The sequence below is a fragment of the Microcaecilia unicolor genome, chromosome 5, assembly GCF_901765095.1.
Source record: "Microcaecilia unicolor chromosome 5, aMicUni1.1, whole genome shotgun sequence".
Classification (NCBI taxonomy): domain Eukaryota; kingdom Metazoa; phylum Chordata; class Amphibia; order Gymnophiona; family Siphonopidae; genus Microcaecilia; species Microcaecilia unicolor.
This window is the reverse complement of record NC_044035.1, coordinates 2,809,659-2,826,441: the sequence shown is the minus strand read 5'-3', so window position 1 is coordinate 2,826,441 and position 16,783 is coordinate 2,809,659. Positions and strand designations below refer to the sequence as shown.

General features: G+C 41.3%; 1 protein-coding gene across 1 annotated transcript in view; it reads left to right on the top strand.

Annotated features, from left to right (window-relative positions):
- The window catches only part of DMBT1 (deleted in malignant brain tumors 1), a 116,695-nt gene extending 101,798 nt beyond the window's left edge, over positions 1-14,897 (top strand). The window contains exons 24-30 of the mRNA XM_030202576.1: positions 321-635; positions 1,774-1,788; positions 2,679-2,717; positions 5,632-5,946; positions 7,228-7,242; positions 8,131-8,169; positions 14,599-14,897. Of these exons, the coding sequence (XP_030058436.1) occupies positions 321-635; positions 1,774-1,788; positions 2,679-2,717; positions 5,632-5,946; positions 7,228-7,242; positions 8,131-8,169; positions 14,599-14,609 (749 nt within the window). The 3' untranslated portion in view covers positions 14,610-14,897. The remainder of the gene's footprint in view (positions 1-320; positions 636-1,773; positions 1,789-2,678; positions 2,718-5,631; positions 5,947-7,227; positions 7,243-8,130; positions 8,170-14,598) is intronic.
- The last annotated feature ends 1,886 nt before the right edge of the window (positions 14,898-16,783 follow it).

The following is a 16,783-nucleotide window of genomic DNA, read 5'->3' as shown; positions in this document are numbered from 1 at the left end:
GATGATGACTGTGGCATAAGCCTCTGGAAGGAGAGAAAACTTCAGCTGTAGAGGAGCCCATAGACAAATAGACTTTAGCATCTTCCTCCTTGACTTAAATGTTGCCTTGTATTCAACCAGCAAACAATGCAATGAAAATATCACGCAATGGTCTTAGAAGAGCCAGGGTATGCTCACCCAATAGCTGTCTCATCTAATAGCCTTTCACTGTATCCTAATGGGCTCAGTGCAATGATTTGTTCCATGTCTAAAATGTAGGACAGGAAAAGTGGCCCATGCTTTCTTATTAGTATATATGCAATCCCTTTCTTTCTTTTTAGGATCTTATCAAATACGATTGGTGAACGGCTCAGACAGATGCTCAGGGCGTGTTGAAGTTTCCTATAACGGAAACTGGGGGACAGTTTGTGATGACAGGTGGGATACAGCTGATGCAAATGTTGTGTGCAGACAGCTGGGCTGTGGATTCGCTACTTCTGCTCCCGGCAATGCCCAGTTTGGCCAAGGCACAGGAGATATTGTCCTGGATGATGTGAGCTGTTCAGGAAGTGAACAGTACCTGACGCGGTGCAACAGTAGTGGGTGGAAGAACCACAACTGTCAACATTATGAAGATGCCGGTGTCATCTGCTCAGGTACCTTCTTCTGTCTCTTACTACATAAGAGCTTAGTTACTGTTTCTAGATGTCTTCGTAGAATTTGTTCAGGAGGGACATTTTCTGCGATCACAGCTCCTCTCTGTGTTCTGGAAAAGTATTTCTTGTTTGGAAAAGAACTTGTCTTACAAAGGCAATTGTGCATTTTCAAAGAAGGTCTTTCAGTTCCTAAATAGGCTTTGGTTCTCTTCTCACTACTATGGAAAGATAGGTTGAAGCTTTGTGACCTTCTGATTCAGCAAAGAGAAGGGACTGAAGCACTGCACAAATCCACTGGGTTGATGTGTCCATGTTATATTTAACATAGTGCATACTGTATTCAGATACAGAGAGGATCTGCTGCAAGGAAATGAATGCAGAATTAGCTGTAATTCGATGAAGTCCTGATAATATTTCCATGAGCAGAGCAATATGTTGGCTTGTGAGGTGTAACTTCTTGTTATCCATTTATCAATGTGAACTCACTTACCCTCCGCTGATTCACTTTCGGGTTGATATTAGCGGAGACTTATATGGGTAGGAAACAGCTGTTAACCAGATAAATCCCGCCCACCGTATCCAATCTCAGATTTTCTGAACATTTGCTTATTTCAGGCGTAAAGAAGAAGGTTCTGACTTCAAAAAGCCAGTCCAAAAATGTATTCAATTAGTATAACTTACACGCACAACTGTCTTAGAGCATAAATGCAAAGATGCATCGACAGGAAGAGGATCAAATGTGGGGCGTGGGTGTGTCCAGCATTTACACTGCAACTTCCAGAATGTTCTAAGTTACGCATTAAAGTGTTGCATTTACACCTGCTATTTACATGGCATAAGTGGCAGGGTTAAATTTAGACGCATAGACGCTGAATTATGATTGTGCTTTGAAAGAACAGGAAAGCGCGTATGTAACTCTTATAGGATAGGATCACAACCCACGTGATTGGGGCACTTAATTTGTAGCTCCCATTTATAGAATTTCCCCTAAGTGGTTAACTGCCTGCATACAGTTTCACTCACAAATTCTAAAATAAATTCCAAGGAAAATGTATATCTTGAGATGTCTGGGGTCCATTTGTACTTTTCCTGGGTTGTATCACTCAGTACTAACATTTGTTTTCTTTCATCCTAACAGCTTCTCAGCTCTCAGGTAAGTGAAAGATTTGAGCTTGATTTTAATTTAGGATTTATCTGCCTTTTCGGGACTAGTGGGTTACTCTGCAGTTTTCCTGCAAAGGAGTCCCATCTTTTCTTGCCTTCCCATGCAGAAGAGTCCTGAGTGTCCTTAATGCTAGGGTTAGCATCCGGTTCCTGGACAGGACGACCGAGGCCTGGTGTTATCCCATTTCATGCATGTAGTAGTCCCAGTAAAAGTTTACTTCCATGCCAACAGTATGATGAAATTCAGAATGCCCTGGAAAAATAGAAGCTGTAATTCCCTCAACCTCATATGTACATTTTATGACAGTGAAGAACTGATTACAGTGATATTACTTTAACTAGCTATCATGCAACGTTCAATTACTCACAACCCTCCTAACAACAGAGCAACTTTACAGAGCTGTATGAAATACAGGTTCTTCAGGAGACTAGTGAGCAGGAAGTTGCAGCAGTCCCAGTGTCAGGTGATGAGAGAGTGGGTAAGGATTTTGGTAATGAACAATTTTCAGGCTATTGCATAATAAGAACATTGCTCATTTCAGCAATACATGGATGTGCACAGAAAGCCTGCAAATAGGTGGGAAAATGTGGGGTATAAATGTAGCTTGCTTTTGTTCCCAGTAAACTGGTATAGTAGCCATGTTAGTTCACTTTTCAATGTAATAAATAGAAATGCACTGTGTTGTTTGAAATACACGTGTTTAAAGATTGTGAACCTGAGAGACACTGGATTCCCAGGGGTAAGAGGAGGTTGGGGCAGTTACAGTACGATCGGCCCTTCCACTATTAGCTTTATAAAAATATAAAATAGATTGATGTCTTGTATTGATAAGAAGGCTCCTCTTTATACTGCTGTGTTATTTTTCTTTTCATCTGTAGTTACGTCAAGACCTTCTCTATCAGCAAGTTCTATACTTGGTAAGTGATGTTTCCTCCTCTCCAAATGATCCTCAGTGGTAATAATACTGCTCCTCCTGGATTTTCCCTTTTTACACCTGTCACACAAAATGAATCCAACTTACAATATGTGAAATGCAAAATTGGGATCTCAGTGGTGACTGTATAGAAGATTATTACGTACCTAACTAGAGGTCAGGTGGATATACAGAGATTCTGCTTGCTGAATTCTGCTATTTACTTTATATAGTTATTTTAACGATTATAATTCTTAGGTTAAAGAGTACATGATAATGATAAGAAAACTTTTGTTTTTAAAGCTCACTGAGAGCCGTACCATTATGCTGGGATAGTTTAGAGTTTATTGAGATTTGCTATACCACTATGCCTAACTCACAGATCTAGCCGGAGTACAAAAATAAATTCAAAACAACATAAGAAAAAGAAAACAAAAGCAACTGCAGTAATTGACAGGAAAGTGAATAAGAGAAGTTAGAAGAACACTCACACCCCAATAACAAAAGGTTAAGGTTGGGTTAGGATGGGGGGAATAGAGAATCAATAAATCCCGGGGAAGGGAAGAGGGGGGAGGGAAAGGGGAGAGCTACAGAGAAAATCTGCAGGCCAGATCAAGCTCAAACTAAGGGAGGCCAAAGGCCTGTTGGAAAAGCCATGTCTTTAGTTTGGTTTGAAAGCTTTTGAAAGAGGTGTCAGTACGGATATCCAGAGGCAGTGAATTCCAAGAGGACGGGGCGGCAAAGAAAAAGGCATGATGCCTGGCGAACTCTAGCTGGGCAAAGTTGGGAGCAGAAAGAACCAACCGGCAATCGTTGAGAGAACAAAGAAGGCGAGGCGGAGTGTAAGGGATTGGTGAGTAAGGACAGACATTGAGGGAGGCCAAGTCTGAAGCCTTTGAATGTAAGAGTAAGAAGTTGCTTAATGGGTAGTCAGTGGAATTTCTGCAATAGAGGAGAAACATGATCGCAACGTTGAGCGTGACATAGCAAACCAATAGCGGTATTCTGGATAGACTGCAGTTTCTGGATGTCTGATTGAGTAGAGCCCAAGTAAATAACATTACAGTAATCAAGTCTCGTGTTCAGTAATGCAAGGATTAAGGAATGAAATATTTCAGAGCTAAAGTAATGACGGATTGCGGAAGCACTCGAAGGACAAAGAAACTGGATTTACAGACACTGGAAATTTGAGGGGCTAAAGTAAGCTGTAAATCCAATATCATGTCGAGATACCGAAATGATTCTACAGGGTTACAGGAGAGCCAATAAGATTTAAGGGGTTGGTTAGCGTCGAGAACCCACCAGTAAACCAACACACGAGTTTGTTCTTTTTTTCAGTACCAATCTGTGTTTAGAAAGCCACTCTGAAATGAGCGCCAGATAATCTTGGAGTGGTTTAATGTAGGGATTGATTAGGCTAGTTGGAAAAAGTACTAAAATAACATCTGCATAAAAATGGAAAGATGTACCTGTGGTTTCAATCAGGGTTGCGAGGGGACTGAGGAACAGGTTGAAAAGGAGCGGGGATAGTACAGACGGATTGCATGAAGCACTCGAAAGACAAAGAAACCGGAAATTTGAGGTACAAAAGTAAGCTGTGAATCATAAATCATGCTGAGATACCGAAATGATTCTACAGTGGTCACAGGAGAGCCAAAAAGATTTAAGGCGTGGTTGGTGTCGAGAGCCCACCAGTAAACCAACACACGAGGTTTTTCTTTATTCAGTACCAATCTGTGTTTAGAAAGCAACTCTAAACTGAGCGCCAGACAATATTAGAGTGGCTTAATGGAGGGATAGATAGGGCTAGTTGGAAACCTGAGAAACAGGTTGAAAAGGAACGTGGATAGCACAGAACCCTGAGGAATCTCCACAAGACAAGGGACAGGGAGAGGACTGGTCAGCAGCAGTGTCAACAGTGTACAATCGATTTGACAGAAAGGAGGCAAAGCAAGAGTGAACCGACCCCGTCAGACCCAGAGAAGATAAACAGAAAAATAGAAGAGACTGGTCAACGAGGTTGAAAGCAGTGGAGAGGCTGAGGGAGATGGCCAAAATCACATTATGTTTTCCCAGATGGGTATAAAATTCATTCAGTACGGCAGTGATGACGGTCTCGGTGTTGTGGTGAGATCTAAAGCCTGATTGTTCTGCAAACGATTAGAACTGAAGGAAAACAATATGTTCTAAGATCTTAGAAAGAAAATAACAATTTGAAACAGGTCTATAGGTGTTTGGGGATCAAGGGTAGGTTTCTTAAGGATAGGTCTAACTAAAGCAGATATCCAAAGTTGCGGAAATTGACCTAAAGAGAGGCAGTAGATAACAGTAGATGCTGGAGACTATAAGCAGGCAGGATTCATCAATCACTGTATAAATAATTTTCAGTTTTTGCATTTAGTAGTACAATACAGCAGTATAGTGATGTGTTACAGTACTCGCAGAGAGAGGTATTGACCACTATAGGGAGAAGCTGCACCTGAGGGGCAAAAACAAAGATTGTGAACCCTCTAGGGACAGAGATAGTACCTGCTTATACCATGAGATTGCTCTCTGCTTTGAACTTGATGGTTAAGCAGATTCTAAAGGCCTCAATTAGATGATGACTGTGGCATAAGCCTCTGGAAGGAGAGAAAACTTCAGCTGTAGAGGAGCCCATAGACAAATGGACTTTAGCATCTTCCTCCTTGACTTAAATGTTGCCTTGTATTCAACCAGCAAACAATGCAATGAAAATATCACGCAATGGTCTTAGAAGAGCCAGGGTATGCTCACCCAATAGCTGTCTCATCTAATAGCCTTTCACTGTATCCTAATGGGCTCAGTGCAATGATTTGTTCCATGTCTAAAATGTAGGACAGGAAAAGTGGCCCATGCTTTCTTATTAGTATATATGCAATCCCTTTCTTTCTTTTTAGAATCTTATCAAATACGATTGGTGAACGGCTCAGACAGATGCTCAGGGCGTGTTGAAGTTTCCTATAACGGAAACTGGGGAACAGTTTGTGATGACAGTTGGGATACAGCTGATGCAAATGTTGTGTGCAGACAGCTGGGCTGTGGATTCGCTACTTCTGCTCCCGGCAATGCCCAGTTTGGCCAAGGCACAGGAGATATTGTCCTGGATGATGTGAGGTGTTCAGGAAGTGAACAGTACCTGACGCGGTGCAACAGTAGTGGGTGGAAGAACCACAACTGTCAACATTATGAAGATGCCGGTGTCATCTGCTCAGGTACCTTCTTCTGTCTCTTACTACATAAGACCTTAGTTACTGTCTCTAGATGTCTTCGTAGAATTTGTTCAGGAGGGACATTTTCTGCGATCACAGCTCCTCTCTGTATTCTGGAAAAGTATTTCTTGTTTGGAAAAGAACTTATCTTACAAAGGCAATTGTGCATTTTCAAAGAAGGTCTTCTCACTACTATGGAAAGATAGGTTGAAGCTTTGTGACCTTCTGATTCAGCAAAGAGAAGGGACTGAAGCACTGCACAAATCCACTGGGCTGATGTGTCCATGTTATATTTAACATAGTGCATACTGTATTCAGATACAGAGAGGATCTGCTGCAAGGAAATGAATGCAGAATTAGCTGTAATTCGATGAAGTCCTGATAATATTTCCATGAGCAGAGCAATATGTTGGCTTGTGAAGTGTGTGTGTTGGCTCTATCAGTGTGAACTCCCTTACCCTCCGCTGATTCACTTTCGGGTTGATATTAGCGGAGCCTTATATGGGTAGGAAACAGCTGTTAACCAGATAAATCCTGCCCACCGGATCCAATCTCAGATTTTCTGAACATTTGCTTATTTCAGGCGTAAAGAAGAAGGTTTTGACTTCAAAAAGCCAGTCCAAAAATGTATTCAATTAGTATAACTTACACGCACAACTGTCTTAGAGCATAAATGCAAAGATGCATCGACAGGAAGAGGATCAAATGTGGGGCGTGGGTGTGTCCAGCATTTACACTGCAACTTCCAGAATGTTCTAAGTTACGCATTAAAGTGCTGCATTTACACCTGCTATTTACATGGCATAAGTGGCAGGGTTAAATTTAGACGCATAGACGCTGAATTATGATTGTGCTCTTAAAGAACAGGAAAGCGCGTAAGTAACTCTTATAGGATAGGATCACAACCCACGTGATTGGGGCACTTAATTTGTAGCTCCCATTTATAGAATTTCCCCTAAGTGGTTAACTGCCTGCATAAAGTCAGCATAACATTAACCGGTTAGATATCTGGTACCAATTAGAATACCACTGTCGGCCATGTTAGACACAGACATTGAGAGCCAACCGTTATCCGGATACCACAGGGAATAAACACCCAGAGGAGCCAGTATTTAAAATCAAACACTCACCGTCACGGCTGGATTTTATTGAGTTCAATTTTCACTCACAAATTCTAAAATAAATTCCAAGGAAAATGTATATCTTGAGATGTCTGGGGTCCATTTGTACTTTTCCTGGGTTGTATCACTCAGTACTAACATTTGTTTTCTTTCATCCTAACAGCTTCTCAGCTCTCAGGTAAGTGAAAGATTTGAGCTTGATTTTAATTTAGGATTTATCTGCCTTTTCGGGACTAGTGGGTTACTCTGCAGTTTTCCTGCAAAGGAGTCCCATCTTTTCTTGCCTTCCCAAGCAGAAGAGTCCTGAGTGTCCTTAATGCTAGGGTTAGCATCCGGTTCCTGGACAGGACGACCGAGGCCTGGTGTTATCCCATTTCATGCATGTAGTAGTCCCGTAAAAGTTTACTTCCATGCCAACAGTATGATGAAATTCAGAATGCCCTGGAAAAATAGAAGCTGTAATTCCCTCAACCTCATATGTACATTTTATGACAGTGAAGAACTGATTACAGTGATATTACTTTAACTAGCTATCATGCAACGTTCAATTACTCACAACCCTCCTAACAACAGAGCAACTTTACAGAGCTGTATGAAATACGGTTCTTCAGGAGACTAGTGAGCAGGAAGTTGCAGCAGTCCCAGTGTCAGGTGATGAGAGAGTGGGTAAGGATTTTGGTAATGAACAATTTTCAGGCTATTGCATAATAAGAACATTGCTCATTTCAGCAATACATGGATGTGCACAGAGAGCCTGCAAATAGGTGGGAAAATGTGGGGTATAAATGTAGCTTGCTTTTGTTCCCAGTAAACTGGTATAGTAGCCATGTTAGTTCACTTTTCAATGTAATAAATAGAAATGCACTGTGTTGTTTGAAATACACGTGTTTAAAGATTGTGAACCTGAGAGACACTGGATTCCCAGGGGTAAGAGGAGGTTGGGGCAGTTACAGTACGATCGGCCATTCCACTATTAGCTTTACAAAAATATAAAATAGATTGATGTCTTGTATTGATAAGAAGGCTCCTCTTTATACTGCTGTGTTATTTTTCTTTTCATCTGTAGTTACGTCAAGACCTTCTCTATCAGCAAGTTCTATACTTGGTAAGTGATGTTTCCTCCTCTCCAAATGATCCTCAGTGGTAATAATACTGCTCCTCCTGGATTTTCCCTTTTTACACCTGTCACACAAAATGAATCCGACTTACAATATGTGAAATGCAAAATTGGGATCTCAGTGGTGACTGTATAGAAGATTATTACGTACCTAACTAGAGGTCAGGTGGAGATACAGAGATTTTGCTTGCTGAATTCTGCTATTTACTTTATATAGTTATTTTAACGATTATAATTCTTAGGTTAAAGAGTACATGATAATGATAAGAAAACTTTTGTTTTTAAAGCTCACTGAGAGCCGTACCATTATGCTGGGATAGTTTACAGTTTATTGAGATTTGCTATACCGCTATGCCTAACTCACAGATCTAGGCAGAGTACAAAAATAAATTCAAAACAACATAAGAAAAAGAAAACAAAAGTGACAGGAAAGTGAATAAGAGAAGTTAGAAGAACACTCGCACCCCAAAGTTGGGAGCAGAAAGAACCAACCGGTAATCGTTGAGAGAACAAAGAAGGCGAGGCGGAGTGTGAGTGAGGACAGACATTAAGGGAGGCCAAGTCTGAAACCTTTGAATGTAAGAGTGAGAAGTTGCTTAATGGGTAGTCAGTGGAATTTCTGCAATAGAGGAGAAACATGATCGCAACGTAGAGCATGACATAGCAAACCAATAGCGGTATTCTGGATAGACTGCAGTTTCTGGATGTCTGATTGAGTAGAGCCCAAGTAAATAACATTACAGTAATCAAGTCTCGTGTTCAGTAATGCAAGGATTAAGGAATGAAATATTTCAGGGCTAATGTAATGACGGATTGTGGAAGCACTCGAAGGACAAAGAAACTGGATTTACAGACATTGGAAATTTGAGGGGCAAAAGTAAGCTGTGAATCCAATATCACACCGAGATACCAAAATGATTCTACAGGGTTACAGGAGAGCCTATAAGATATAAGGGGATGGTTGGCGTCGAGAACCCACCAGTAAACCAACACATTTGTTTGTTCTTTTTTTCAGTACCAATCTGTGTTTAGAAAGCCACTCTGAAATGAGCGCCAGATAATCTTGGAGTGGTTTAATGGAGGGATTGATTAGGCTTGTTGGAAAAAGTACTAAAATAACATCTGCATAAAAATGGAAAGATGTACCTGTGGTTTCAATCAGGGTTGCGAGGGGACTGAGGAACAGGTTGAAAAGGAGCGGGGATAGTACAGACAGATTGCATGAAGCACTCGAAAGACAAAGAAACTGGAAATTTGAGGTACAAAAATAAGCTGTGAATCATAAATCATGCTGAGATACCGAAATGATTCTACAGTGGTCATAGGAGAGCCAAAAAGATTTAAGGGGTGGTTGGTGTTGAGAGCCCACAGGAGCGTGGGTAGCACAGAATTCTGAGGAATCTCCACAAGACAAGGGACAGGAAGAGGACTGGTCAGCAGCAGTGACAACAGTGTACAATTGATTTGACAGAAATGAGGCAAAGCAAGAGTGAACCGACCCCGTCAGACCCAGAGAAGATAAACAGAAAAATTGAAGAGATTGGTCAATGAGGTCGAAAGCAGTGGAGATGCTGAGGGAGATGACCAAAATTCAAATATTTGAACTTCTGTATCATGTCACCCCTTTTTCTCCTGTCCTCCAAGGTATACATGTTCAGGTCAGCAAGACTCTCCTCATACGGTTTGCATTGCAAATCTCTTACCTTTTTTGTAGTTTTTCTTTGCATCGCTTCCACCTTTTTCCGCCTTCGAGACTTTTTCAATCTTTAGAAAGATACTGCCTCCAAAACTGAAAACAATACTCCATGTGGGGCCTCACCAATGACTTGTAGAGGGGCATCAACACCCCCTTTCTTCTGGTGGTTATACCCCTCTCTATGCAGCCTAGCATTCTTCTGGCCACGGCCATCGCCTTGTTGCATTGTTTCTTCACCTTTAGATCAGACACCAACACCCCAATGTCCCTCTCCTGAGTTGAGCTTACTAATATTTCCCCTCCTATCCTGTATCTCTCTTTTAGGTTTCTGCACCCCTATGTGCATCACTCTACACTTCTTGGCATTAAATTTTAACTGCTAGACCCTCGACAATTCTTTTAACGTTCGGAGATCCCTTCTCATTGTTTCTACTCCCTCCCAGGTATCCACTCTATTGGCTATTTTCATGTCATCCGCAAAAAAGCAAACCTTTCCTTTCAACTCTTCAGCAATATCTCCCACAAATATATTAAACAGTTCAACCCTTTCAGCTTATTCACGAGTCTTCTGTGGGGGACTGTATCAAAGGCTATGCTGAAATCCGAGTAGATTACATCTAGTGCACATCCTTCATCCAGTTCTTTGGTCACCCAGTCAAAGAAGTCAATAAGATTTGTTTGGCAGGATTTTCCTTTGGTAAAGCCATGTTGTCTTCGGTCCTGTAACCCATTGGCTTCAAGAAAGTTAACTATCCTTTCCTTCAGCAGCAACTCCATTATTTTTCCTATGACTGATGTGAGACTTACCGGTCTGTAGTTTCCCACTTCTTCCCTGTCTCCACTTTTGTGAAGAGGGACCACATCCACTCATCTTCAATCTCGCAGTACCTCTCCTGTCTCTAAAGATCTATTAAATCTTTAAGAGGTCCTGCTAGGACCTCTCTGAGCTCCTTCAGTATCCTGGGATGTATCCCATCCAGCCCCATAGTTTTGTGCACCTTCAGATTCTCAAACTCTTTCTTCTGTAAATGGCGCAGTATCCACTCCATTTCCAGATGTTCCCTCAGCAGCCAACCGTGGTCCTTCTCCAGGATTTTCTCCATAAACACCGAAGAAAAATAATTGTTTAGCACGTTCACTTTATATTCATCACTCTCCATATAGCCATTCTTATTATCTTTCAGTCTCACAATTCCATTCCTATCTTTTCTCCTTTCTCCAATATATTTGAAAAAGACCTTTTCACCTCTCTTTACATCTTTAGCTATTTTTTCTTCTGCTCGTGCTTTCACTAGCCTTATTTCCCTCTTCGCTTCTTTGAGTTTAATCCGATAATCTTTTCCGCGATCCTCTCATTGCGTTCTTTTGTATTTCTTGAACAAAGCCTGTTTTGCTTTTATTTTTTCAGCTACTTGTTTGGAGAACCATATAGGCTTCCTGCTTCTCTTGTTCTTGTTTACTTTCCTCACATAAAGATCAGTCGCCATATTTAGAGCAGCCTTTAGCTTGGGCCACTGTCTTTCCACATCTATGTCTTCCCACGCAAACAGCTTCTTCTTCAGGTATTCCCCCATTTTATCAAAATCAGTACGTCTGAAATCCAGTACTTTGAGCTTTGTGCGTCTGCACTCCACCTTCGCCCTTATATCGAACCAGATGGTGTGATGATCACTATTACATAGGTGGGCACCCACCCGGATATTGGAAACACTTCCTCCATTTGTGAGCACTAGATCCAGCATCAACCCTTCCCTCTTGGATTCCGTCACCATTTGTTTGAGCAAGGCACTTTGACAGGCATCCACAATCTCCCTACTTCTTTCCGATTCTGCAGACGGGACATTCCAATCCATGTCAGACAAATTGAAATCTCCTAACAGTAGCACTTCCCCTTTCATAACAATCTTTTGAATATCTTCTATCAGATCTTTGTCTAACTTGGTGCTTGGTGACCAAACAGCTCACCGATTACATGGACAAATTCTAAATACTACACGACTTACAATCAAGATTCCGTTCCCACCATAGTACTGAAACTGACCTAGTCACTCTCCTGGCCAAATTCAAGCAGGAAATAGCTACAGGTAAAAGCATACTTCTCCTCCAATTCAATATGTCGAGCTCATTCGACATGGTAACCCACAATATACTAATAAGACTCCTTGCCCACTTCGGGATTGATGGTAATATACTCAATTGGATCAAGGGTTTTCTAACCTCCAGAACATACCAAGTTAAATAAAATACAAACATATCATCAACGTGGAAAGCAGTCTGCGGAGTACCTCAAGGATCACCACTGTCACCAATACTCTTCAACATATTGATGATCCCACTGGCAAAGTCCTTATCAAATCAAGGCCTCAACCCATTCATCTATGCAGACGATGTTACAATCTATATTCCCTTCAGACATGACTTATCAGAAATAACCAATGAAATCAAAGCAGGTCTGAACACCATGGACTCATGGGCAAACTCATTCCAATTGAAACTGAACACTGAAAAAACACTTTGCCTCATCCTCTTATCTCAACACAACAAGAACAAACCCACAACCATAACCACCCCAGAACACACCCTCCCTATCTCAGACAGCCTCAAAATACTGGGCGTCACAATCGACCGCAACCTCACTCTTGAGAGCCAAATAAACTCCGTAACAAAGAAAATGTTCTACTCAATGTGGAAACTTAAACGCGTAAAACCTTTCTTTCCAAGGGAAATATTTCGAAACCTAATACAATCAATGGTTCTAAGCCATGCAGATTATTGCAACGGAATCTATGCGGGACGTAAAGAACAACTCGCAAAAAAACTCCAGACCGCCCAAAACACAGTGGCCAGGCTGATATTTGGTGAAGCACGTTTCGAAAGTGCCAAACCCCTCCAAGAAAAGCTACACTGGCTTCCAATCAAAGAACAGATCACCTTCAAAATCTGCACCCTGGTCCACAAAATTATCTACGGTGTAGTCCCAGGATACATGACAGACCTTATAGACCTACTAACCAGAAACAGGTCCAGATCATCTCGTACATACCTAAACCTCCATTACCCAACTTGCAAAGGACTCAAATACAAAACAACATATGCATCAAGTTTCTCCTATATAAGCTGTAAGGGGTTGCTGCGAGGACGACCTCAAGGAAAGTGAGAGCAACCCAGGAAGGAGCTAAAGAGGCAGGCACACATCCCTTATAAGCGGGAAGCTCGCCCCCTGGTGGGTAAGAGATTGATTAGAATGAGGAGTAAGGCTAGGGACTACCATCCCCACAATGCACCTGACCCAATTCAGGGCTCACAGGAAGTGGAGGGGGGATTCTAATCAGGGGGATGAGGAGCAGGTGAGAGAGAGCCCTGGGTGGAGGAGGAAGAGATGGAATGGGATAAAATGGAGGAGGCAGAAGGGAGTAAGGAGGAGAGTATGGAGGTGTCTGAATTCACCCAGGCTGCCGGTGCTAAGGTGAGGGGTTTACTGGCTGCTATATTTCCTCAACTGATTAAAATTGGAAGGAGAGAATTGAGGCAGCTGGGAAAGAATCTGTGGCAGCGAGTAACCCAGAGCATTAAGGGAACAGGAAAGTAAAACCGTATGTTGGAATGAACTTTTGATCAGCAGGACAACTGGTAGCTACCGGAAGAGGGATAAGGTGGCATTAAAGTGTAATGAACTATATTCAGCAAGGTTTGAAATGAACCTCAATGGGGCATTCTGTCTGTCTTGATATGCTCATTGTTGGTTTCATATTTGTGTAAGAATTCTATGAGGGATGTTTGTGCTGCAGCAAGGGTTGATCTTATTTTTGTTATTTTTTTTGTTCAAAGTGTTGTGCGAGGTCATCTGCTGTTGGTGGTGATTCATTTGATGTCAGTAGGGTTTGGGTGTTTAGCAGGTTGTTCATGAGTTCGTATACATTTTTCGTGTTGATCTGTTCTGGGCCTACATATATGTGTTGTAGTGTTCTGCTTTAGATGTTGTGTTTGTACATTCTTAGAGCTTTTCTCCATGTATTTTTGTTCTGTTTTGGTTTTAGACCAGTTTCTTTCCAGTTTCCTGCAGAGTCTTTTCATCTCTAGTAGTTCGCTTTAGAAATGTTCAGTAGTAGTAGTAGTAGTTCATCCTTGAACCAGGGGTGGGGACTGTTTTTGCTTCTTATTTTGTTTAGTGTGTTCTTGCTTAATTTAAGCGCCTCAGTTCTGTCAAGATTTTATAACGTTAAATGGGGAGCCTCTGCCCAACACATTCCAAGTTACTGCCTTTTAATTATTCATGCATTTGACACAGTTCACCGTGAGATACTCCTGAATCGCCTTGAAACCTTAGGGATTAAAGAAAAGGTCCTTCAGTGGTTTAATTAATTTGTTTCACAGAGACAGTTTCATGTATAACAAGGTTATAGGTACTCAGAGTGGATAGATCTGTCTTCAGCTGTTCCCTAGGGCTTGGCAGTATCAGCAATCTATCTGCCAGGTTCTGCAATGTCTAGATGTTCAAGTCAGTCTTTACACAGATGATTTGCAGTTCTTTTTTTCCTGTTGCTGATTCTGCTGAGAAGAGTTTACAATTTTTAACTCTCTCTCTACAAACAGTCAGGGCTTGGATAAGTGTTAATCACTTTTAACTGAATGTCTCTGAATCACAGTTTGAAATTATAATCCGTGAAATTCAAAATAAAAATATAAATAATTCACAATTTTTTTCTTGTTTTTTTTTGCAGGCCATTCATGAATCAATCCATAACCAGCCTCCTTCCATTCTCGTATTGACTTTCTATATAGATTAATACAAACTTTAATAAGGAATTTCAGATTGATCTTTGTCCCCAAAATTTCTAGAACATATATTAAAAGTCCTGCATAATCTCATGTTTCATCAAAGAAGCAACAGAATCCTTTCAGAACACAACAATGACCTTATATGGAATCACATCTGCTTTCTTGATTGTCTACGTGTCTATTGCTATATCTTAGTGTTGTCTGAATTAAATTCAATAAATGTTTCATTATAAAATTGTTGTTCCTCTTATATACAGCCTTGCAAATAATTTCAAGAACAGAAATATCTTGTAAAAGTAAATCCTGATGTCTTGGTCAGCTCCACATTTTGATCTGAGTGCACTTCCTCACATTTTGTGAATCTATAATGGATATTCGGTTCATTAGTGTGCCTTCAAAAAGGTAGTGCATACTAAATTGATTTAAAGTGTGTTAAGCTACAAATTCACATTAATTACACTGATTAGCATGCACAAAAACTTTTAGATTAAATGTATGAAACAAACAAAAGTCTGAAAATCAGGGGAAAATCCCAAATAAACCAAAAATAAACTGAAAATGTTTGCCATTTGCACATCCCTATTGGATTCTTTTGTTATCTTGCACAGAGATTTACTTGATGGTGGTACTTGGGGCAGGGAGTTTTCCTATTCTGGAGAGGGAGGTGAATAGTGTCACAAAAAGATAGGAAGGTACCCAAAGGGTTAAGACACCCCCAAATCACTAATGTTGAAACACATACCAGGAAATGTAGATGGAATGCGATGTGAAGGCAAAAAAGGAGGTAAAAATGCGATGACCACAAATGCTCGCAGTCTAAGCAATAAAGTTCATGACCTTCAAGCCCTGATGGTGGAGGCAGACTTAGACATTGTTGCAATCACGGAGACGTGGCTAAATGGTTCCCATGAATGGGATGCAAACATACCAGGCTATAATCTATTTAGGAAGGATAGAGAGGGTCAAAAAGGTGGAGGAGTAGCCCTGTATGTGAGAAATGATATCACAGCGACTGAAATGACAGGGACATGGGGAAAAGAAGAAGCGATATGGATCACCTTAAAAAGAGATGATAGAACCTCAGTCCACGTGGGTGTTGTCAACAGACCCCCGACACAACTGGAGGAACTAGATAGGGATCTGATCGCGGATATTCAAAAGTTAGGAAAGAAGAGAGAGGTGCTGTTGCTGGGAGATTTCAATCTGCCGGATGTAGATTGGAAGGTTCCATCGGCGGAATCGGAGAGAAGTAGAGAGATTGTGGATGCTTTCCAAAGTGTTTTGCTCAGACAAATGGTGACGGAACCCACGAGGGAGGGAGCGACACTGGATCTGGTGCTCACAAATGGGGATAGCGTGACAAATGTCTGAGTGGGTGCCCACCTGGGCAACAGTGACCATCAAACGGTTTGGTTTGTTATGATGGCTGTACTGGAGGGCGGCCACTCAAAACTCAAAGTCCTGGATTTCAAGCATGCTGACTTTACTAAAATGGGAGAATACTTGAGGAAGGAGATGATGGGGTGGGAGGAAGTACAAGAAGTGGAAGGACAGTGGTCAAGGCTGAAAGAAGCTATAAATAAGGCCACGAACCTTTATGTAAGGAAAGTAAATAAAAGCAAGAGAAAAAGGAAACCGATATGGTTCTCCAAACAAGTGGCTGAGAAAATAAAGGCTAAAGAGTTGGCGTTCCAGAAATACACAAAAACTCAAGAACAGGAACACGGGGAAGAATACCGGATGAAACTGAAAGAAGCCAAGAGAGAGATACGTCTGGGAAAAGCGCAAACGGAAGAACAAATGGCTAGAAACGTAAGGAGGGGTGACAAAAATTTCTTCAGGTATATTAGTGAAAGAAGAATGACTAAAAAGGGAATTGTGAGACTAAAAGATACTGCGAACCGCTATGTAGATAGTGATGAAGAAAAAGCAAATTTGCTAAACAGATACTTCTGTTCTGTTTTCACAGAAGAAAATCCTGGAGAAGGACCGCGATGGACTGGAAAAAGTAGAAATGAAAATGGAGCGGATACAGCATCATTTACAGAAGAGAGTGTGTATGAACAACTTGTAAAGCTAAAGGTGGACAAAGCCATGGGACCGGATGGGATCCACCCCAGGATATTG